General features: G+C 39.7%; 1 protein-coding gene across 1 annotated transcript; it reads right to left on the bottom strand.

The window, feature by feature from the left end:
- Positions 1-14,127: 14,127 nt before the first annotated feature.
- Positions 14,128-19,864, bottom strand: FAM170A (family with sequence similarity 170 member A). The gene is made up of 5 exons (XM_012450927.2): positions 19,622-19,864; positions 17,163-17,303; positions 15,210-16,044; positions 14,856-14,914; positions 14,128-14,243 (listed from the first exon to the last, which is right to left on the bottom strand). The coding sequence occupies exons 1-4, from the start codon at positions 19,689-19,691 to the stop codon at positions 14,908-14,910; spliced, it is 1,053 nt and encodes a 350-aa protein (XP_012306350.2). The 5' UTR covers positions 19,692-19,864; the 3' UTR covers positions 14,128-14,243; positions 14,856-14,907.
- Positions 19,865-23,701: the final 3,837 nt, after the last annotated feature.

Raw genomic sequence — 23,701 nt, 5'->3', positions numbered from 1 at the left:
ATAACTTCCTCTGAAGCAAAAAATGATTACCTGTGGTGAGATCCAGTCAAAACTCCATTGCCTCCTTTGAGGTGAGCCCACAAGGCCTGTCCCCTTCTGTTCTAGGGGAGCAGCACTGCACACTGAGCTGGCATAGATTTGGACCAGAGAGATTTCTCTGAAGTAATTTACAATTGCTACACCTTTACCATGGCTTACAACATGTGGCATACATTGCCTCAGGCGGTGCAACTCATTTTATCATCTCCATCATTAATTTAATCTTTTTCTCATGACAAAGAAAGAAGTTATTAAATGTGTAGAAAGGACCAATAAAAAAGAATATGATCAAAGATCAATAAAATACCCTTTCATCCTCCCAAGCTTCTGGCGATAGAAAGAAAAGAAGGTAAAGAGGACCAAGAGTCATAAAGCTAGAAATTCCGCAAGTATCTTGGCCCTTACTGTTATACACTTCTAGGTTCCTGCTCCAGAATTCCTTAAATTTTATTTTTTTTCCATCAGTTGTTATTTTCATTTGGCTACTACATGTACCAGACCCTTTTTCTATAGTGATGGCCCCTTTGGATCCTAAGGTAATTTAAAGTAATACAAAGCAAGATCTGCCTTGCAGAATCAGGAAATTTACTGAGCATGCTACTCCTGGCAGAATCAACGTGGTGGTGTAGCCTCATGTAATAAACAGAAAAACAAAAAACAAAACTCACTGTCGCCACCTTCCACCTTAGCCCCAGTGACCTACCTAGTCCCCTATAGGACACTGGTTCACACACAGAAGATTTTGAGCTTACTCCATGTGGACTGACGCCTAGTTAAAGCCACTCCATACCCAGGCACCTTCGCGACTTCTTTAAAACACACATCTGATGAAGTCATTCCTCTGCTTATTAGCGCACAGAACAAGTCCAAGTTTCTTACCACCGTCAACAGAGCTCTGTCTCCCTTCCTAGCCACATCTCCAGCTACTCTCTCCCTTGGATTTTATGCCCAGCCATACTGATGAATGCGCACATTCTCTTCATCTTAGAGATTCTGTACAGACTTTCCCTCTGCCCAAAACTTTCTTCCATTTCTGCATCCTTGAGAAAGTTCTGGAAAATTCCTAGTAACCCTGCAGATCTCCAATGTCACATCCGCTGAGTCTTTCCTGGGTCCTCCATTCCCTACCCCAATAACTAGACTTAACTAGCAGACTCTCCTGCTTGCCTCCACAGTTTGCACTTACCTCTTCTATCTCCTATATTGTCATTGCCTATTTATCAATCTCTCTGAACTATAAGCTCCGTAAACAACTGAAAAGTTATTTTCTTCACTCTTGTATCGCAAAATTCAGAATACTATCTAACACATGACAATAACTCAGTAAATACCTATTGATGAAACAGACAAATGAATGACAAGCTGGCCAATTTCTAATGCTATTCCTCATTCCCTGGCCTGCACTCACAGCCAAGTACCATGCCTCTTCATGCACCATTTGTGAATTTCCAGTAACATTCTTCCCATTCTACACAACCTTATTCCTAATAATTTGCTCTCCTTGGTTCTTGTAATACCAGTGTTACATAAATATCAGATATTTGTGCCATGAAAGGGAACAAAACAAATTAGAATCCCTTTGCACTCACAGGGAGCAGCACCACCATCTTCAGGGTCTGGGCTGTGCCATTGTCAGCCCAGAAAATTCATGTCTTTTCTATAGCCTCAGCCCTGTTTTTTCTCAGGAAGTGGGAGTCCAAAGAGTATATCAGAGAATTTTCTGGCCCTCCAAAGTGGTAAACAACTCCATCTTTGAAACACCATCTAGACAGAACCAAATATAAGAGCCTACATGTGATGAAGCGAAGATCTCCTCTGATTTTTCTTCTGGAAACGGTGTAGTTCATTGCTTCCACGAGCCATAAAAGGTGATCTTGAAACTCAGGTCTGTACCTGGTCCGTAGAAACATCTAAGCTTGCATCTGTTTGTGCTCTCTGAACCACTAGAGCCTGATCATACATCTAGAAGTATAACAGGACTTTTTCTGTCTGTCTGGGGACCTGGAATCTTTTACATCAATCCCATCAAATCTCCCCAGACAGAAAAGCCTTACCCATAAGGGTAAAATGTATGGTAATCCCCGTTTTACAAATCTCATCATCTCTTGTTGGTCACATGCAGCTATTTTTAGGAAGATTCCACTTTGAACTGGAAACAAAGTCATGAGGGTAAGAATGACTTTGGGATTCCCCCTTAGATATGGGTTTCCAGACTTACTAAAAAGCCCTTAAAAGGAAGGTCAGGGAAGGTCACCCCAACTCAGGGAAGCCCAAGGAAGTACTTGCAGTCAAGATTTCACATTGTTCCTAGAATGCTTCAAGCAACTTGTGACTATTCAAAAACCAGTTTGTGCCTTCCCTTAGCTACCTCTACTGTGGTACATCAGTAGGTTGCCAGATTGGCCAATAAAAATATGATACCCAGTTAAATTTGAATTTCAGATAAACAAGAGATAATTATTTTAATATAAGTATGTCCTATGTAATACTTGGGCATACTTAGACTAAAACTGTACTCGTTATTTTTCTGACATTCAAATGTAGCTAGACATTATGTGTCAACTTTACCCATTGGAAATGGTGAAGGCTCACCAGGATCAGGAATAAGGACCCCAAAAGTGCCCCAGAGAATCACTGGCTTTTATTTATAGACTCTGAACTAGAATCATGATCTTTCCATTCCAGTTGACAGGCTATAATGAAGCATATCCTCAATTTTAGGGTTTTACATACCTAGCATTATCACTATCTTTCTTAAAGAGATAGTTATTTTTTCCAACCTTAATATCTCATCAGAAAGTATTTGAAAGTTCATTAGACAAAGGAAAAACATATATCTGAAAAATGAAAGCAAAACCTCTGGTGTTTAGCCAAAAAAAAAAAAAAAAAAAAACACAGAGTGCTAGGAAGATGGAAGAAAACTAAATAAGCAAATTTCTTCAGGAATATTTCCATAGTTTGACGTCCTCCCACATTCTGAAAATATTATTGCATCAAGAATGTAGAACTGCTAACCAAATTAAGGCTTCCTTATGATTCTTCCAAATTGAGGATGCTACTGTATCAACAAATGGGCACAGTAGCCGACCCAGGGACCATGGCAGTTGGTGGAGCATATCCAAAGGCTTGGAATGGAACCAGGCAAGCTTTTTCTGTGGGTCTCCACCTGGACCCCAATAATACTATGCTCCTAGTACTTGCCAACTTTAAGTACTTTTCTATGTATCTCCATTTTTCTCTGAATATTTGGACTACATCCTAGACTTGACACTACATGAATTGCATACAAGAAGCTATTTTCTAAAAAAGGGTAGCTGGGGAGTGGGAACCCTGAATCTGTAGCTGGCTTTTCTTCATCCAGCTACATGGTTTTATAAAATAAAGGGTCAGTTTAGTTAACCTCTTCTATATAACAGTACCATGCTTGTCTTAAGAGGTATAAAAATTTAACATGATTTTTTAAGGTTTTTGTGGCAAAACCATTGTCTCCCAGATGGTGGCAATAGAGCCAAGTAATTAGAGGCATGGATTCTGACTTGCTCTGCTGTCTTGGAGGAGTCATTTGACCTCTGTGTATTGTCTGTACTTATCTGCACGTATCTGTCACATAGGATCAATAATTATACCTATTTTATAGGGAGATTATGAAAATTCTATGTGATAATGATATCTAAAGCAGCTACAGGAGTGCCTGACACACAGTAAGCACTCGGCAGATATTAATTATTAGCTATTGGAAATATTTCTCCACAAAAAGGACTATTGTATCAGTGGATGACTCAATGGAAGCGATTGAATCACAGAATCACAGCATTTTGGAGGTGACCTAGTTCATATTCTATGTGAAAAAAGAAAATTGTATGAGTACATAGGAAAATGTCTGAAAGTTAGCATAGTAAATGGTTAATCAGATTAACCTTGAGGACTAGAAGGAGTATAGAAAAAAATTAAATTTTACTCAATTTTTAAATAATTTGAGCTGTTACACTGAGACTTTCAATATGTTGGTTGTGTGATTTCTTTAAGTGTAGCAGGATAAATGTTTTGAAGTTTTTCTGGTATGTCTGTGTTGTTTTTTCAGAATGGCTGCTATTTCTTTCATCTTTGGATAGAAAGAAATACCCCATTGAGTCAGCAGGCTGCAGGAAAGAGATGACAGAACAAAAATGGAGATAAAGTAGTCTAGAAAAAGGGAAAAACTCACAATGCAATATTTTGTAGAAAGGATATGATGAGGGAAAATGAGGCAAATGTCCTACCCTTGTGAAGATAGCGACTCCCTGGGCTGAGGATAAAGGAAGGTCATAGGTGGCTAGACAAGGGAGCTGGGCAGAATAGGATACACAAACAAGCGCAGAGCAAGCGTCCTGAGACACTCTGCTTGCCCCCATGCAAGCATGCATCTCCAGCAACCAGCACTTCACCCGTGACTCCCCAGCAAGAATGGCACTCAAGGGTGTCCCATCAACTTATTCTGCATCCACTATGCCAGGATACTTATAAGCCCTGAGTTGTGGATGGCTCCAACACCTATACGGGTGATAATGGTACGAAGGGGGATCCCCTAAACCTAAACTTGGTGGGAAGAAACAGAACAAGCTCAGATCTTCCCCAGGTCAGAGGCTTTCTGCACATGATTTCTATCTGAAATCGTGTGCTTTATCTGGACCGGGTGCACCTCACTGATCTTAGAATTTCTTCTTAGTAGCTGACATGACTACAGTGTACAGTAACCTCAGGCATGAACAAACTCTTCTTCTACCTTTTCGTATTCTTTCAGTTAGTGTGGTCTGGTCTCAGATGAACTCAAGGCTGTAGAAAAAGAACAAAGTTCCCAGATGGTTCCAGGAGTTATGCCCACATTTTCTTAGACCACTAAGGTGCTCATCCTAAGATGAAAATAGCATCTGCCTCCTAGAGTCATTCTTCAGACTGAATGCATGAGCCAAACAAATGCTTAGAAGAGTGTTTGGCTCATGATCAGTTCTCAGTAATATCTAGCTAATTTTATTATCATATGTCCCTCCTTATTAGAGAGGTTTAAAGATCAAACTCTCAAGACCCCTAAAAAAAGATAAACTAGTTTACCTACTGACAGTGATTTTAGCCCTAGGTTTAATAAGCCAACAAAACTACTGTTAAAAAAAAATAGGGGGCTTTACAGTTTTGAAGAAGTAGAATGCCTTGGAGAGGAAGGGCTTGGCCAAGAGACTTGGACAAATATTTCCCAGGAATGAGAAGGGTCTGGGAACCCAGAGAAGCAGGGTGCTTATATCAGATTCTTGGCAGCACCATGATAAGACCAGGAAATCTCAGAGTGGCATGTCAACTGAGAGACATAGGAAGAGAACTCCAGCCCTCTGCATTCTATGTTGCTCCAAAAAGCCTACCAGGAATAGCAAGAATCTTTCAAATCTGATGTAGCTCTTGTAGGCAATGGGGATTTCCCCTGAACCTGTCTGGAAAAATAACTAGAGATCAAAGGGTCCTTTCAGCTTCACTTCCACCCTCACGGTACCACAACCACACACACACATACACACACACACACACACACACTCACACACACCCTTGGCCAGATTAAAAACAGGGAAACTTTATCATGTATAGCAGATATTCTTTATAACTTGTGAAATGGAGCCATTCCCTAATTTTAAGTGCAATTTTCTTCTAATTTTGGGATTTCTTTGTTGTTCTTATTCTATTTAAATGGATTTCAGGACACATACAGCGCCATGATTTTTACCTAAATTATCTTAATTGGATGTGAATTCAAAGCCGAGCTTAGAAAGTCTTCAGGGACTCTAATTTGCTGGGAGGTATTCTTGGTATGAGTTTTGTTCTTAGAAGGTTTGGAACTCAACTCCAACTCTCCATGGGGCCTGCTTTAAAGGATTGCCAGACAGGGAAGCTTCCATAATTGCAAGAACACCCGTGAGGTTATCCCTTTTCAAGAACCAAACATTCTTTAATGTGCAAGGAATAAATTCTACATGCTTGTGAGGAAATTAGGAAAGGAGATTGAAAGTTTACTGAAATAGCAAAAAATAAACTTAAAAAAAAGAGTCGAGGTAGGAAAGAGGCAAGCAAAGTACCTTGAAAGATGGAAAAGGTTTGTCAAAAGAGAAAAAATGACAAGATTCCTAATGGGTTAACCTACAGCTGCAGAGTTAGTAAGAAATCTTGATGTGCAAATACTACGGCATAAAGTAGATAAAATTTATCAGAGGCTGCTGAGAGTATGGCGAGAAGCATGATCATCAAATTATAAACTCCCTGCCGCGGAATTTTAGGGGAACACTGGAAAGGGACAATAAATGCTCATAAATAAGACTAGAATAACAAGTAGAAAGTGGTTTCAGGAGAAGATCAGTCTTGCAGAGTATATTTCAAAAGCAGAGAAACTGGCAGAAGAATAGGTGTGAGCAAGGAATGAAATGAAGGGGGTACCTGGTTCCTTCGATGAGTGAACCCATCCCCATGGCAGTAAGCCTCCAAGAAACACTTGCAGTCCTGGAGCTACACAACATTTGTCAACTTTTGAGAAAATACACCCAGCTCTGAGATCATCTCTTCAACACCATCTTTCCTGCTTGAGTTTAGTTTGACCTCCTCCCTCACCTTCAAGCTATGGACTAATGCTGCTTAGCAAGAAAGGGTCATTATGTCCCCAGTCCCCTAGCTATCATGATTCACATTAGTGCAGTACAAAAGACAGCGACCAAATAATGGAAAACAAGAGTGTATGAACAAGAAGAGATGTTCGTAAAGCAGCAGATTTCTGTGACAATGTGGTCCATGTCAGCTGTATGTGTCTGGCACCACCGTTAATTACTAGCATTCCTTGCAAAGAAGTTCTCAGAAGGCAGGGCCGGGCCATCTGGTTGCATTGTGCCCTCACAGTCCACTCTGAGATCTCAAAAACAGCTCCAAACCCCAAGATCACTCCCTTTGTGTGTTCACAGCTTTTGGATTTTCCTTTTCTCCACACTGGTTTTGAAAAGAGGCAGAGGGACAAGGCGCAGGCTAGCCCAGATTCTCCGGAGGGCCCAACAGGGTACCTAAAATTAACCTGTTACCTTCTGGGCAGTGACTTAGGTCTCCCCATTTGAGAGAATTTTCCTTTCATCTGTGCCTCAAATTTCTGACAAATGTCATCTGTGCTTCAAAAGTCTGACTGGAGGAGGCCTGTGGAAGGGGGCTAAAGGCAAGCAGCAATCCTTCAAACAGCCTGACCCTTTCTGACTCTCAGGAGAAATCTACACAATGTTCTATGAAATCCTGTTTGTTCTAGAGAAGTGATGGAAACAATTCAATTGTTCAATAATATTTGAATGGAAAATAAATGAGGCCACATGCATATGATGGAACAGTATCAAATTGTTAAATGGATCTTGATCTACATGAATTGACATGGATAAATCTTGAAAACATGTTGATTGAAATAAAATACATTTCATAATGTTATAACAGTTATGTAAATAAATATTCACATGAATTCTATATATTGCTATGGATATATACATACAAGAAAAGAATTAAAACATGGAATGGATATATGGAGATAGTTGATATTAGTTCCCCTTTGTGGGGTCGGGGGGGAGTTCTAAAAATATATGAAAAAAAGTTACTATGACTTTTAAAAGCATATATAAGATGCATTATAATGAACTATTCATGGAATACATTATTTACATTCGATATCATCATTTATCTAGGAAACCCAAAGAAATCCACAGGTAAAATAGTAACTATATAATAATTATATAGTTCACCAAGGCAGAGGGTTACAATATCAAAAATTTTAAAATCAATCAAGTCCCTCTACACTAGAAATAACAAATTAGAAAATGTAAGAGAAAATAAGATGTTATTTAAAATAGTACCAAGGGTTATATAAAGTATTTAGAGCTAAAAATATATGTAACATAATGTATAACTAAAAAGCTGGGTATGATTAGTATTCTGTCCAAGTCAAGGTTAAAAACAACAATAAATGTAAATTATTATGATGCTCATGCTTCGTAAGAAAACCCTCTCTTCTCAAATAGCAGACAAATAAATGAGGAGGTTTCACAGACATACAGCATTCTAAATGTCAGCTAGCCCAAATCTTTCCGTAACATATAAAAAAACTGAGGCCAGAGAAATTGTTAAGTTCCTTGATCAAGGGCCCAATGTCTTGACTGGAAGCCTAGCATTTGTCAGTAATTCACATGACACAATCAAAATTAGTACCTTAAAGGGAAAAAGTAATTACATGAATCATGCAATTACTCAACCTGAAGTGAAGAAATAGCTAAGAAAATTCCAGATGTTGAGAGAGAACTGAAATATAGAGTTTAAAATTTTACCCCTCTATAGGGACACTGCAGACCATTTAAAGTATTTCATTAGACAGTCCTGATAATCATTAAATGCTTAGGAGAAATGCACTCTGGTTTAAAAAGTCAAGAGACAACTGAAGGAGAAAGGAACAACTTTCTCAAAATGTCCATCAATGAGGGGATAATTATATTATGATTTGTCACTAGAAGTAAATAAATTACACTTGCTTAAAAAAAGGGATGAATCTATACTAAAGATTCATGTTAAGTATCTATATTAAGGGCATTAAAAGATCTTCAACAACAATGCTGATTTAGATTACACATAGTATGATACAATTTACGAATAAAAAGTCTCTATAAAGCTACATATATCATATAAAACAGCTATGTATGTAAATACATGGATCAAAGATCTTGAAATCAAACTAATAATCAAAATCTCTCCAAAAGGAAGCAGGCTTGGAAGGAGAGTAGGAATAATTTGAAGGGGATTTTAACTTTGTTTTTATACATTGAATAATATCATTTCCATTTTTATGATGACAATATTTCTATATTGCTCCAAAAATTTAAAAATATATAGCTGGATGCTACTTTGAAAAATTAACTGAAATTTTTTTTATCACTTCTCTTTGCTGCTGGGTTTTTCCCTATCCAGTCAGCTAAGAACTTCAAGTTCATTGCATTAGGAAGATAAAGACCTAGCAGAAACAAAGGAGAAAAAAAAAAGGAAATTGTTAGCTATGGAATGTCAAAAGCAGAAACCACAGGAGAACAGGAAAGATTTCTGTGAACAAACAATACATCTCACCTCAACAGTAGAAAGATTTCCCTGTACTGAAAGGTCAGAGAAAGAGGGAGAAAAGTGTTGAGGGAGAAAGATTAGTACGGTCAGGGACAAGGAAAACTACTTTAAAGACTATGTGTCCAGGAAGAGAAGCAGTATCAACAGACTAGCCAGCCTGCATTTGACCTGCACTCCAGCCACCACTCCCAATCTCAGACACTTGGAGAAACTTAGCGAACTCTGCCTGCAGCTCATTTAGAACTCATTCCATTAAGCATTTTATGCCTGCAGAACAAGCAGGAACTATATTAGATCCTCCCTGTTGAACTCTCCATCTTTCAGGAACCTAAATCCTCCATGTATTCCAGCAAAAAGGAGAAAAGAGGAGACTTAGAAGATCATGTGGAAGATTTGGTGGGCCAAGCCTAGGCCACCCCATTTATCCACACTCCTATTTATCTCTTCTACCATATTCTATCAGAGAGCTCTGCCACATGGCCCCACCTAACTGTAAAAGATGATAGGAAATACAGTTTATGTAAATGCTCAGGAGGACAAGAAATGCAGATTTTATGAGCATACAGCAGTGTGACATATCACAGATGCCGTATCAGTATAGTGTGCCCAACTAAAAGCAGCTTCAACAATAATGAGATTACTGTTTCATAAAGTTCAGATTTGAGAGGTAGGTGACTCAGTGACAATAGGTCCCTGAGTGGGATTTTCTGTAATTTTTATGGCTATCCCCTCATGTTTGAAAGACAGTTGTCATAGCTGTAGGCATCACACCTTCCACCATCTACCTTCAAAGACAAGAAGGAAGGGGTCAGGGTTTTTTACCATGAGCCACTCCCTCTTTATCAAAGAGGAAAATATTTGCCAGAAGCTCCCCAGCAAACTTCCCCTTACTACTTATTTGGTAATAATCAATCACTAGAAAAGTGGAATGGAGCGATATAACCAGCCTCAATAAATCAAGATTCAACTCCTGAGGCTGTGCCCAATAAACCTGAACAAAATCAGAGTTCAGCTAGCAGGAAGCAGAGAGTGATATTAAGGAGGGAACTGATGGGAACCAACACAGTCTACCAGAGACAATAAGTGAAAAACACAGATGAAGCGGTGGAAATCCTTCCAAACCTCTCAGTCTTCAAAATAAGTGTAATGAGCTAAACTCACTTACTAAAAAGCAGATTCAATATTGTAAGTACAGCAAAACAGTTCTTAGACAAAAAGCTTATTAAATCAGACTAAATGGAATTTAAAGCAAGAAAGTAATTAGTAGAGAAAAAGTGGGAGAAAATATTTGACAATAAGAAAATCCACCAAAAAATGTACAAAACATTAATTTTCACGTGACTTGTAATAAAGTTTCAAAATAGATTTGCCAACTTTGTACAAATATAAGGAGAAATGGACAAGTTCACAATCATTGTAAAATATTTCGGTCTATACCAGAAACTGGAAGATCAGACTTAAAAATAGTAAGGACAAAAAAAATTTGAATAAAATAAAGAAACTTGATTAACAGATATGCATATGAACTTGAATCCAATAGAGAATACACATTATTTTCAAGTACATATGAAACACTTTTTAAATTGACTATATATCAGGTTACAATAAAATTTTAGCAACTTTAAAATGTATTCCTATGTGATTCACAGATTAAAGAGAATATCAGAATAGAAATTATAAAACATTAAAAGTAAACAACAATGAAAGTATAACACAGCAAACTTGTGGGATACTAATAAAATGGCATTTCAGAAAATTTGCATAGCTTCACATGCAGTTAGTTAAAAATATAAATGATTAAAAATCAATAAGTTAAGTGTTCAATAGATGCTAGAAAAAGAAAAAATTGAGTAAACCTATAAAAAAAGGAAAGAATTAATAAAGGTATGTTTAGAAAATCTAAAAAAGGAAATAATACAAAATGTCAATACTACTAAAAGATTTTATTTTCAATTATTAATTTAGCAAATCTCTGGCAACACTAATCAGGTGAACTAGGTGAGCAAATGCACAAATAAACAAATTAGAAAACAAATGCAAACATAATTAAAACAGAGGATTTTTAAATCACAGACTACCATGACAAAACTGTGGACTACTTTGTATTATTAAATGTAATTTGTAAAAATATAAATTTGTTTCAAGAAAAACTGAAAACTTTAAACAATAAATTGAAACAATAAGCAAAATTATTCTCACCCCTCTACCCAAGAAAAGAAAAATCCTAGTTCATAAGGCTTTTAAAGAAAAACTTTACCAAAACTTCAAGGATTAAATGGGAGGAGAGGGGTGGAGATGGCCAACTACAAACAGCTGCAGTGGGTGGCTCCCATCAGGAAGAATCAAAACAGCATATGAATCCTGCACTAACTGGGTAAATAAAATGTAGTACGTGTACATACCATAGAATACTATGCAGCCATAAAAAGGAACAAGACTATGTCCTTTGCAGGGACATGGATGGAGCTGGAAGCCATCCTCAGCAAACTTACACAGAAACACAAAACCCGACACTGCACGTTCTCAATTATAAGTGGGAGCTGAGCAATGAGAACACATGAACACAGGGAGGGGAACAACACACACTGGGGCCTGTCAGTGGGGTGGAGGGAGGGAGAGCATCAGGATAAACAGCTAATGCATGCGGGGCTTAATACCTAGGTGATGGGTTGACAAGTACAGCAAACCACCATAGCACACGTTTACCTATGTAACAAACCTGCACATCCTGCACATGTATCCTGGAATTTTAATTAAATTAAATTTTTTAAAAAGAAGGATTAAATGAATCCCCATTCCATAGAAGCTCTTTTAGGGATGAGAGAGAGAAAAAAAAATCATGGCACAGGAGATAGCTAATTTTGTTTTTTTTAAAAAAAAGAAAAAAAATGGACAACGATAATGTAAGAAAAAATTATGCCCTGATTTTATTTGTGAATAGTCATAGAAATCCTAAATTTCTTAATAGTAAAGTGAATTCAAAAATTTAGTGAAAGAAAGTAATGGTAAAATGAGGTTTATTTCAGAGAGGTCAGGATGGTTCATCATCCAAAAACCTATGATGCATTACACAAAATTAACAACTAAAGGAATGAAATCATCTGAATAGATGCATCAAACCCACATAAAATTCAATACTCATTCTTAATATTTTTTAAAAACAAGTTATTTGTATGATCACTATTATTTTATATTGTACCAGAGTTCTAGCCTGTTCAGTTAACAGAAGAAAAATGCAAGTGTTGTCTAGAAATAAAAAGGAAAAAAACTAATTCTTTTTAGTTGTATTTAATATGATTGAATATAGAAAAATACAGAATACTACATAGAAATACTTGTATCTGAAAAATTTCAAAAAGGTTGCTACATGTGAAATGAAAATTTAAAATATGCATCAATAATAACCAATTCTAAAATATAATAGAAAAAAATATACCATTCATGAGGAGAATGAAAAGAAAAGATATCTTGGACTACAGTGAATAAAAATTGTATATAACATTTGTGGAGAAAAGCATTAATCATTAATCATTATTGAAGAACAAAAACAGAAAAAAAAATGCCTGAATAAAGGAAGAAATACACCATGGCAATAACTACTAAACTGAAATATCTATATACTTTAGCATAGCAAGAATGTTTGGGTATATACATCCTCAAGAGAGACTCACACTGTATGGTAATAGAGGAAATTTGGATGCAACTAAAATTTCATCAAAAAGAGACTAAATAAAAAATTGGCAATTTTTTTTTAGACAGTGTCTTGCTCTCTTGCCCAGACTGGAGTGCTACTGGAGTGCAGTGGCACAATCTCAGCTCAGTGCAGCTCAGTGCAATCTCTGCCTCCCAGGTTTAAGCGATCCTCCTGCCTCAGCCCCACTGGTAGCTGGGATTACAGGCATGTACCATCATGTCCAGCTAATTTTTGTAATTTTTGTAGAGACAGGTTTTCACCATGTTGGCCATGTCTCAAACTCCTGACCTCAGGGGATCCATCCACCTCAGCCTCCCAAAGTGCTAGGATTACAGAGATAAGCCACCATGCCCGGCATATTGACAGAATGAACTATAATACAGTAGTAAAAATTAGTTAACTACAGATCTGTTTATGGCAATGGATAACCTTAAAAACCTGTTTTTTAATAAAGACACGTTGCAAAGGAATAATGAAGTACGCTATGTGAAACTTTTAAGATATTCAAAACATTTTATATATTTATGTAATAGTATAAGACATGCACAGAAGTACTAAAAAAAAAAACTCAAAATCCATATGTAAGGCAATGGAACAAGGGACTATGACTGTATTTGCAATCATTTTTACTTCAAAGCCAACTGAAGCAAACATAGAAAAATGCTAAGCTTAATAAAGCTGGATGATGGAAACATAGGTATGTAGCAGAGTTTGTCATGGTCTCATGTGAAATGTGGTATCCAGTCTTGGAAAAATTGTCACACAGAAGCCTAATCAATCCCAGGAGCTTGGGTATTGCTGCCTCTGGAAAAGGCTGGTAGATATCTTCAGTGCTGGTATAAAACTTCATTCACAAACGACTAGAGTGACAGATGAAAATAATGAATAGGGCTGGGCGCGGTGGCTCATGCCTGTAATCCCACCACTTTGGGAGGCCGAGGCGGATGGATCGCTTGAACTCAGGAGTTCGAGACCAGCCTGACCAACATGGTGAAAACTCGTCTCTATTAAATAAATACAAAATTAGCTGGGTGTGGTGGTGCATGCCTGTAATCTCAGCTACTTAGGAGGCTGAGGCAGGAGAATCACTTGAACCCAGGAGGCGGAGGTTGCAGTGAGCCAAGATCACGCCATTGCACTCCAACCTGGGAAACAAAAGTGAAACTCCATCTGAAAAAAAAGAGAAAGAAAAAAAGAAAAAAGAAAATGATGGATAGGTAGATTAATTTGTTAATTAAATAATATATCCAGGGAAGGTTTGAAACACAGCCTTTATTACATATGATGTTTACATGTTAGACTGAGTGCTGGTCCCTCATCTCCTTCATACCTTGAGCAGTCTGTCTGCTACTATCTCCATGGCTCTTTCTTCTCCCTGGAAGTGAAGACACCAATTGAGGCAGAACAGGAAGAGGCAAGAAACAATATGAGCATTGCTAGTCAGTTACTCTTCACCTTTGTTTTAAAGCTCGGAGCCATGCATACCACAGTGAGTTGATTTCCAGATCAACTGCAGCAAAATGAAGGGTCTGAAACATTTCCAGGTCTCTTGGGATTGCATCAGGATCATATTTTTACCTCTCCAAATTCCCCTTTTCCCCAAGGGCTATATCCATGGGCTGAGGTGAGTTTCCAGCTCAGGCCAAAGGCCCTCATACTCCATACCTCTGATCTTGCTGGCACCCTGTCCTTTCAGGCCAATCCTGGCCCTTGAGGTTACATTGAGCTTTATTTGCCTAGAAGAGCTCCAGGATTTCCTCTTAGAATTGAGGACAATCATGGAGACATTGAGAAAGTTCTCAGTCAATGCTCTTCACCTCATGATCTAAGCAAATGGAGGACAATTCCTCCAGAAGCACTAGGTACACCACAAGTTGATGCGGCTGCAGAGCCACCAGGTAACCCCATGCATCCCTGTGGCTCCTTCCCTTGGATTCCTCTGGGCCTCACAACACCGCCTCAGAACACTGCAAGTCTCAGGCCTTACCTCTTGCAAGAGAAGGCCACACCATCTTCCAGTATCTTCTGGCCTATAAGTCTCAGTTGCTGTGTGAAAATCAAACCAAAGAAAGACACTTCTTAGTTAATGCGATCTTTGAAATTCTCAGAACTTCCTGTAGGGGCTGGAAAGCTCAGGACAAATCCTGACTTACAATCAAGACTTTATTAGATGCCTAGGCAAGAAACAGGAGCCCAGTTATGCCCCTCTCCATTGTTCCTTGAGCCAGTAAAGCCCCCAAATCTCCCTTACAGAGACCTAAGCCTGAACTGGGGAGAGAGTACTGGCTCAGGGAAGCCATTGCTCCCTCAGCGGACCCAGCCCAACCCAGCTCTTGCTCACTTCCTGTCCTTTGGAATGTCCTTTGGAGAATGAAACACACAGCCTGGACGTTGGCTCCAGGATCTCCTCAGGCCACGGTCTTCCCCTGTGGGCTGCTCCTCCTTCTCCTCCTTTTCTTCTGGCTTCTCTTCCTCCTCCTCCTCCTCATGGTCATCCTCTTTCTCCCCCTCCTCCTCCTCATGGTCATCCTCTTCCTCCTCCTCCTCCTCCTCCTCTTGGGTGCTCTCTGATTCCATGTTGCCTGTCAGCTGAGCCATGGTGAGATGAAAGACGTGGCAGCTGAAGCCCTCCCTGATCCCATACTGCACATGCTCCTGGAGGGCTTCCATGGTGGCAAACACCCGGCAGCAGGCCATGCACCTGAAGCCGTTCTCCATGGTCACCAGCCAGTCAGGTGTCTTGGGCCTGGGTCTCTCCTCAACAGCCGGTGAACCTGGCGGGCTGTCTGAGTCTGTCCTCTCCTCATGCTCTTTCTCCTCCCTACTGGGCTCACTGTCAGAAACGAGGTTTCTGGTGGATACATCCGAGGGGGGAGTACCTACTCGCACAACCTCAGGAAGGGTCACTTCTTCCATCCTTGGCTGCTTTTCTAAGGACTCTGAAGTTTCCTCTGTCTCCCAGGAGACAGCTACACCTTTTTTCATTTGTACCTGCATATAGTATATTTTCATGCCCCTTTTTTCTTTGTTTACACACAGAGAGGACACACAGGTCTTATATGACGAATGGGGCAACAAGGAGACATGTTGTGAGCGGGGAGGAGTCTCTCCTCCTTCCTGAACTTGGGCTAGGGGTGATTGAGGCTGGGGGATGTCTTGATGTATTCTCTGGATTCCTGGAAAAGGAAATTAGAAACATGAGCAGATGCACGAGGCGTGCCAGAAGCTGGGGGAACATAAGTTGAATATGTGTGGTGCAGGAGAGAGGGACTATGGTGTGATGTAGCTGTATGGTGAGCTTGGTATTTGTCATTCATATTGTGGGGCAGTAATTCTAGTGTCATTTGTGTGTAGGGATGTTGATGGGGTGTCTGTATCCAGGGGTATGGAGTGTGGTAGTAAGGACTGCAGCCTATGTGGAATGTTGGCAGCATGTGTGTGCTATGAGGATGTGAGTTGGTGCCAACATTGATGTGTTATTTGTGCAAGGTGGGAGGTGGTGTGGGAGAATGGCACTGCCGGTCATGCATTTGGGTTGTGTGTGTGTAGAGAGTGTACCTGTGGAGAGTATGGCTGTATGTGTGAGGTGTGTGGGCTAGAGAGTCCCACTGCAGTGCTGGAGGCCTGCGCTGAGGAACTCTCTTCTCTGGAAGGCAAAGGCAGAACCCAGATAGTTTTGCTGAAGGTGCTTAATCTGGTCCTATGGTCCTACACTCCAAGCACAGACTTTTCTGGCCACTGCTCCCTGACTGCCTGACTGCACACCAGGGCTCATGCTCTCTCCTACACTGAGTTCATATCCATGCTTTTCTAACAGCTGTGTTATCTTGCCCAGACACTTCTGCAGAGCTCTGATCACATCTAACTGCTCTGAGTTTCTTCTCAGCCTCATGATTGGATCTATGAGCCTCCTGCTTTCTACCCGAAGAGCCCTGCACCCATAAAGTCCCATGCCTAAGGAGCCCTGCACCTAATGAGCCCAGTGCCCAAAGAGTCCCACACCCATAGCACCCTGCATCCAGAGTCCCATGCTCAAGGAACCCCACACCCAGAGAGTCTCACATCCAAGGAGCCCCACACCCAAAGAGTCTCACAACTAAGGAGCCCCAAAACCACGGAGCCCTACTCCTAAAGAATCTTACACCCAAGCAGCACTGCAACCAAAGAATCTCATGCCCAAAGAGCCCTGTACCCAAAGAGCCCCAGTCCCAAGGAGCACCACACTCAAAGATTTTCATGCCCAATGAACCTCGCAGCCAAGGAGCCTCATGCCCAAGGAACCCTGCACCCTTACCACCATGGATGAGCTTGTGTGAAGAAGAAATGCAGGAGAAGTATTCGGAGGTAGAGGATACTTCTCCTAACCCTTGGCTCCAGCCTTTGGCCACACCACTGGATCCAGACTGCAGGGCATCCTTTTTGGACTTTGACATTTCTGAGAAAGGTATGAAGTACACAGAGATATGGTGGACAAGGAATGTTTGTGCATCATTTATTCATCCAACAAATATTTACTGAGTGGCTGACATATGTCAGGTGTGGTAAACACACATGGTTTATGAAATTGGCTTCTGGTAGATACTCCAGTATTTAATTACCATCAACAGGTATTTTGATAATGTATTGTTAGGAACATAGGCCTGTGTGGTAACTATGAATACGTCTAAAGTGTAAGAGTGATGCATATCAGATAACCTTTGATATGTGTAGGTTCGTGTGGGTAAACTGTAGAAACGTGTCTGTGTCTACGGAGTTTGTGTGCATAGTTTGTGTTTACAACCCTGGAATTATGCAATATGTAACTTTTCCTGATTATATGATGTGGCTTATATTTATAATGTATATTAATTCATTCATCTGGCAATATTTGATGAACAGCTACCATGTATCAGACACCAGTCCACTCTTCTAGACTGTAGGAATACTTAACAAAACAGTCCTTCTTCTAAGTGGACCTTCCATTCTAGACAGGGAAGACAGACACTAAGCAGAAATCTGTAAGTATATGACAGGTCAGCTCATTATGAGTATATAAGGGTCCCCAGATTTAGCAAAAATAGCTGATGCCAAGTTCAATTTGAATTTCGGATAAATTACAAATAATTTTTTAGTGTAAGTATGTCCCTGCAACATTTGTCATCTTTATTTCTAGTGTCAGTATATTCTGTACCATATTTGGGACACACTCATACTAAAAAATCATTGGTGGTTTATCTGAAATTCGAGTTTAACTGGACATCCTGTATTTCATCTGGCAACCCTAATAAGGGGATGGTGGTGAATCTTTGTTTTGTTGTGGTCTGTGGCAAAGCAGGCCTAGCACTGCTGTACAATATGTTACAGATATGGCATATACGATGTGTGGGGCTCTTAAAGAGGTATTTAGAGATAGTTTAAGGTAGCTGTTTTTATATGAGAATTGAGGAGACACACACACACACACACACACATACACCACACCATACATGAAATCTCTGTAGGAAGAAAGGACTGTCACACACAAGGGTTGTGTGAGTATGTAATAGAGGAACGATGTATACATAACTATATGCACCGTGTGTGGAGGTGTGTGACTTTTTTCCTGTATCAGAGTATATATGGGCATATGAGTGGCTGTCTCCTGGAATACCCTGAACAAAAATTCAGTATACACTGTTATGTGTATTGAGTGCTGCCCAGGCCCAGGCATAGTGACAGGAAGCTCACCCTGCAGAACCCACCACGGCACTCCCATTATCCCCAGTCCTTCCGCTCCCAACACACACACACACACACACACACACACAGAGAGAGAGAGAGAGAGAGAGAGAATATTCTGAAATGTAAGGGTAGCTGAAGGGGTTGCTTCCCCTTCCTGTCCCAACCCCCTCCTCTCCAGGCCTACTCTCCATGCCTCCATTCCCCGGGCTCAACCTACAGTCCTTATGACCTTGGGCCTCATAGGCCTGCTGAGCTCTAATTGCAGCAGAAGCCTCTAGGGCCATCTGGGGCAGGCTCCTTTCTGCCCTTCATGTGACCATCTCCCTTTCAGAACAAAGGGCTTGTTTACATTTAATACATGCCATTATCATGCCTCCTGGGAAGCAAACTGACAGCGCTCTAAGGCGCCTCCCCTGTGCTTCATTTCCTCTGGGAAGTCCCACACTCTGGATTCACAAACTCTACTGGATTAATGGGTTAATTCTTCCTGCTGAAGGAATCAAACCTCCATGGTTTCAGTATGACGCCATCCCTAAACAAGTGTTTAATCTACTTTCTAACAAGCACTTCACTTCTCAAGATAGTTTTCAACAAGGCCTTTAACTCATTGGGCTATTCTTTCATTTCTGCTAAAAGGGGCAGTGCAACTCATAGATTTCTACCAGAACCTTTCCACCCCCAACTCAGTCACCCCAGAGAAAGAACAGACAGAGTAAGAGAGAAAGACGAGACTCAGGCTGCATCACTGGGTCTTTGTAAGTGGGTTCCCCCACCCCCGCCCCGCCCCGCCCCGCCTGTCTGGAGACTGACGTAGTTCCAGGTACAGAAGTTCTCAGACCAGCAAAGCTGGCTTTCGGTGTGCAAGTGGCATCTGGACTTCCTGTGCCACCTCACAGCCAGGTATCCTCAAGATGGATGTGCCGGCGTCAGCCAGGAGCCAGGTCCCCCCGTCCCTGCTGCATAGGTGGTACATTCTCCTCAGTGCCTGCTCCCTAAAGGCGGCTCAGGCTGGCCAATGACGCTTGTGCCCCAGACGGTTTGCCCCGCACGTACCTCCTCCCTTCTCAGCGGTTTTCTGGGACTCTTCATTTTCCAAATGTTTCCTCTTTTGTCGCCGTTTCATGGAATCAGCTGGAAGAGTTTCTAGAAGATGCTTAATGTCCAGCTCCCCCTTTTTCCTGTAGATTGGCCTTTCTTGACTCTTAGGATATTCATTTAAAAGAGTCAGTAGGAATAAAAGTAGTTTTGTCTCCTGAGCTGAAGATCTCAGACCGCTTAGTGAAGGAACAGCACTGCTCTGGGCTCGCTACACAGCGGGGCTGTTAAGGGTCAAAGGTCACCAGGCCCTCAGCAGATTCTCTGACCTCAACGATGACATCACAGCGTTCAGTGGACCTACGTCCAAAACAGTCTATGCAACTGCAGAGACCTCGTTTTCAAGAACAATTCCTTTTTTCCAGTAGAAGTTCTCTAATCAATTCAAGTCTCCCGTATTTCAAATGTGGCAGAATATTTTGAGATGTTAACATGTTTCTGTTTAGTTTTTTTCCTTTCTCCTTTTTTTTCACCCTTTCCCTTCTGGACTCAAGCAGGTAGCAGGCTTTGTGTTCATTGCTCAGAGGAGGATATGGTGTGTAATTGGTCATGATGTGTAATTTTGATGATGAAATTGGTGGTGGGGGAAGTCTATATAATTCTGCCTTTGCCTTCTAAAAGTCTATTCTCCACACAATTACCAGATTGATCTTCTAAAATGTAATTTCTCATGCAAAACTCTCCAAGCTTCACATGTCCCTGAATCTAAATCTAATCAGTTCTCTAGACCTAAGTACCTGTTTACAAGGCAATACAGCTGATAGGGGAACATCGTAGATAATATCACAAGAATACAATTAATCATTTCCAAACTGTGGAAAATTCTAGAAGATAAAGTACTTAGTTTTTTTCGACAGGTAAATGCCATAAAAAGGGAGAGAGAACTGTTGTAGACTAAATGATATATCAACCAATCACAATGTGTGGACTTTGTTTGGATCTTGATCTCCACAATACAGTTATACAAAGATATTTTAGCATATTTGGAGGAAATTGAGTATGGCTTGTTATCAAATTATATAAAAGAATTATGATTAAATTTGTTTGCTGAGATAATGATATTTCTCTTATGTTTTAAAAGTTCATATCTTTGGAGGTACATACTGCTACATTCAAGTTCATTGCTCAGAGGACCAAAGTGGGCCCAAATTTGAAAGGGCACTGCAGACTGTCCCCAGGCAGAAGAAGATAGGGCAAATGTAGCCTTGTAAAAAACTAAATCTCCCAGTTTCTTAAAGAATCCCTAAATAAAAAGAGCCAAAGAGAAAAATTTTTGTGATAGAAATTTTCAGACTAGAGATAATTATAAAATAGGAATGCAGCTTCATGTTCTCATAATCCAGTTTCAAGAATTATCAATATCCTGCCATTCTTGTTCCATCTACCATACACATACTTTTAGTCTTTTGTTCATTTCTTTTTATTTAGGTGTTTGATACAGAGGAGTGGGGGACTTGGCTGTATTTTAAAGCAAATTCCAGACATTATGTCATTTCTCCTGTATTGCCTTGTAAACAGGTACTTAGGTCTAGAGAACTGATTAGATTTAGATTCAGGGACATGTGAAGCTTGGAGAGTTTTGCATGAGAAATTTCATTTTAGAAGATCAATCTGGTAATTGTGTGGAGAATAGACTTTTAGAAGGCAAAGGCAGAATTATAGAGAACAGTGGGCCTATTGCAATAATCCAGGAGAGGTTTGGATCACAATGTTAGTTGTGAAAATAATGGATAATGGTCAGCTTCGGGACGTATTTTGAAGGAAGGGACAACAGAATTTGCTGAAAGATTAGATATTTTCCAGAAGCTAGGCTTCTGGACTCCTTTATCTGGTACCCCATGAAATGAGCCCATTTTACATCTACCCCTGAAGTCGTAGCCTGGGGAACATGTGAGAACACTAGATCTAAGGAGCCTCCTCTTGCAGAGACAAAGATGACTGCTTGTTCCACCCTCGGACCTCCCCTCTGGCTTTCCTCTGTTGGTGTGGACTTCCCCCACCACCAATTTCATCATCAAAATTACACATCATGACCAATTACACACCATGACCAAATGTTTAAAGAAGAATTAACATTAATTCTACACAATCTCTTCCAGAAAAAAAAGGCAGAGAGATGATTTCTCAATTCATTTTATGAAGCTAATAATACCCTGATACCAAATCAGACAAAGATAGCACCAAAAAAGATCCTTGAAAAGTTGGGGAATAAATGTCCACCAGGTAACCAAATATGACATATGAGTAGGAGTCACAGTCCCAGAAGATACACCCCAAATTTTTTACTTTTATTACCTCTGAGTTAAGAAGGAAAATGAGAGAAACAGGTGTAGAAGATAATGAAAGAGAGCTCTACTCTGTATATTTCATACTCTGGATTGTTAGAATTCTATAACAAAAATGTACCAATATATAACTTGTGTAATTAAAAGTATACACATATTAAGAACAAACCAGGGAGTCTGACACCCCAAGCAAACTGACAATATCAAGAATGAAGCAGAAGATACCCTTATAGACCATGCAGTCATCAAAAAAAAAAAAAAAAAAGAAATCAAGAGAACCCTACAAACAATTCTATGGACATGAATTTGAGATGAAATGAACCAATTCCTCAAAAAACACAAACTGCTACAACTTACCCAATAAGAAATAAGTAAATTACATGCCCTATAACTATAAATGAAATTGAATTTGTATGTTAAACTCCCAAAAAAAGAAATCTCCATGACTACATGGTTTCACTGGACAATTCTGTCAAATGTTTAAAGAAGAATTAACATTAATTCTATACAATCTCTTCCAGAAAAAAGGAACAGAGATGATTTCTTAATTCATTTTATGAAGCTAGTAAAACCCTGATACCAAATCAGACAAAGATAGCACAGAAAAGAAAACTACATACTAATATTTGTAATAAATATAGATACAAAAATTTGTAATAAAAGATTAGAAAACAGAATTCAGCAATACGTGTAAAGAATTACACACCATGACCAAGTGGGGTCTATTCCAAGGATACAAGACTGATTCAACATTCAAAATTCAATCAATATAATCCACTATATTTATAGGCTGAAAAAGAAAAAATTCATAGGCTAAAGAAGAAAAGAAAATCAACTGATGCAAAAAATTTTTAAGCATTTTAAAATATTCATTCTAGCTGGGTTGGTGTGGTACGCCTATAGTCCCAGCTACTGGGGAAGCTGAGGTGAGAGGATCACTTGTGCCCAGGAGTGTGAGGCCATCCTGACAGCATAGCAACACCCCATATCTTTTTTTTAAAAAAAGTTGTTCTTATAAAAATAGGAATAGAGAGGAACTTTCACAACTCAGTAGAGAGAATCTACATAAAGGCTACAGCTAACATTGATGGTAAAACTGAATGTTTTTCTCCTAATAACCAGAACATGGTCTGTCTACTTTCAGTGTTCTTAATAATAATCCTCTTAGCATAAAACTGGATGTTCAAGCCAGTGCAAAGTTCACAAAAGAAAAACAAGGTCACAGAAATAAAAAGTGAAAGAAATAAAACTTTCTATTTCCAGGCGACATGATTGTGTAGAAAATCCCAGAAAATCTATAGAAAGAAGAGGAGGAGGAGGAAAAGGAGAAACAATGGTAGAAAAGGAAGAAAAAGCAAAAAAGAAAGAGAGATAACTTCTATAAGTGAATTCAGCAAGCTTACAGCGTAAAAGATAAAATTACACCAATTGTATTTCATATATTAGCAACAGACACATGAACACCAAAAGTAAAACAATACCACTGGCCAAGCACAGTGGCTCATGCCTATAATTCCAGCACTTTGAGAGGTGGAGGCAAGAGAAGCCCTTGAACCCAGAGGTTCCAGACCAGCCTGGGCAACCTAGCAAGAACCCATCTCTACAAAAAAAAAAAAAATTTTTTTAATTAGCTGGAGGTGGTAGCACATGCCTATGGTTCTAGCTATTTGGGAGGCTAAGCACATGAAATGATGTTCGATATCATTAGCAATTAGCAAAATGCAAAGTAAAACTGCAATGTATCAGAATGACT

The sequence above is a fragment of the Aotus nancymaae genome, unplaced genomic scaffold (assembly GCF_030222135.1).
Source record: "Aotus nancymaae isolate 86718 unplaced genomic scaffold, 86718_ANA_hifiasm-v0.15.2.pri h1tg000064l_0, whole genome shotgun sequence".
NCBI classification, from domain to species: Eukaryota; Metazoa; Chordata; class Mammalia; order Primates; family Aotidae; genus Aotus; species Aotus nancymaae.
Note: the sequence above shows the minus strand (reverse complement) of the source record. Positions and strands in the feature narration are given on the sequence as shown.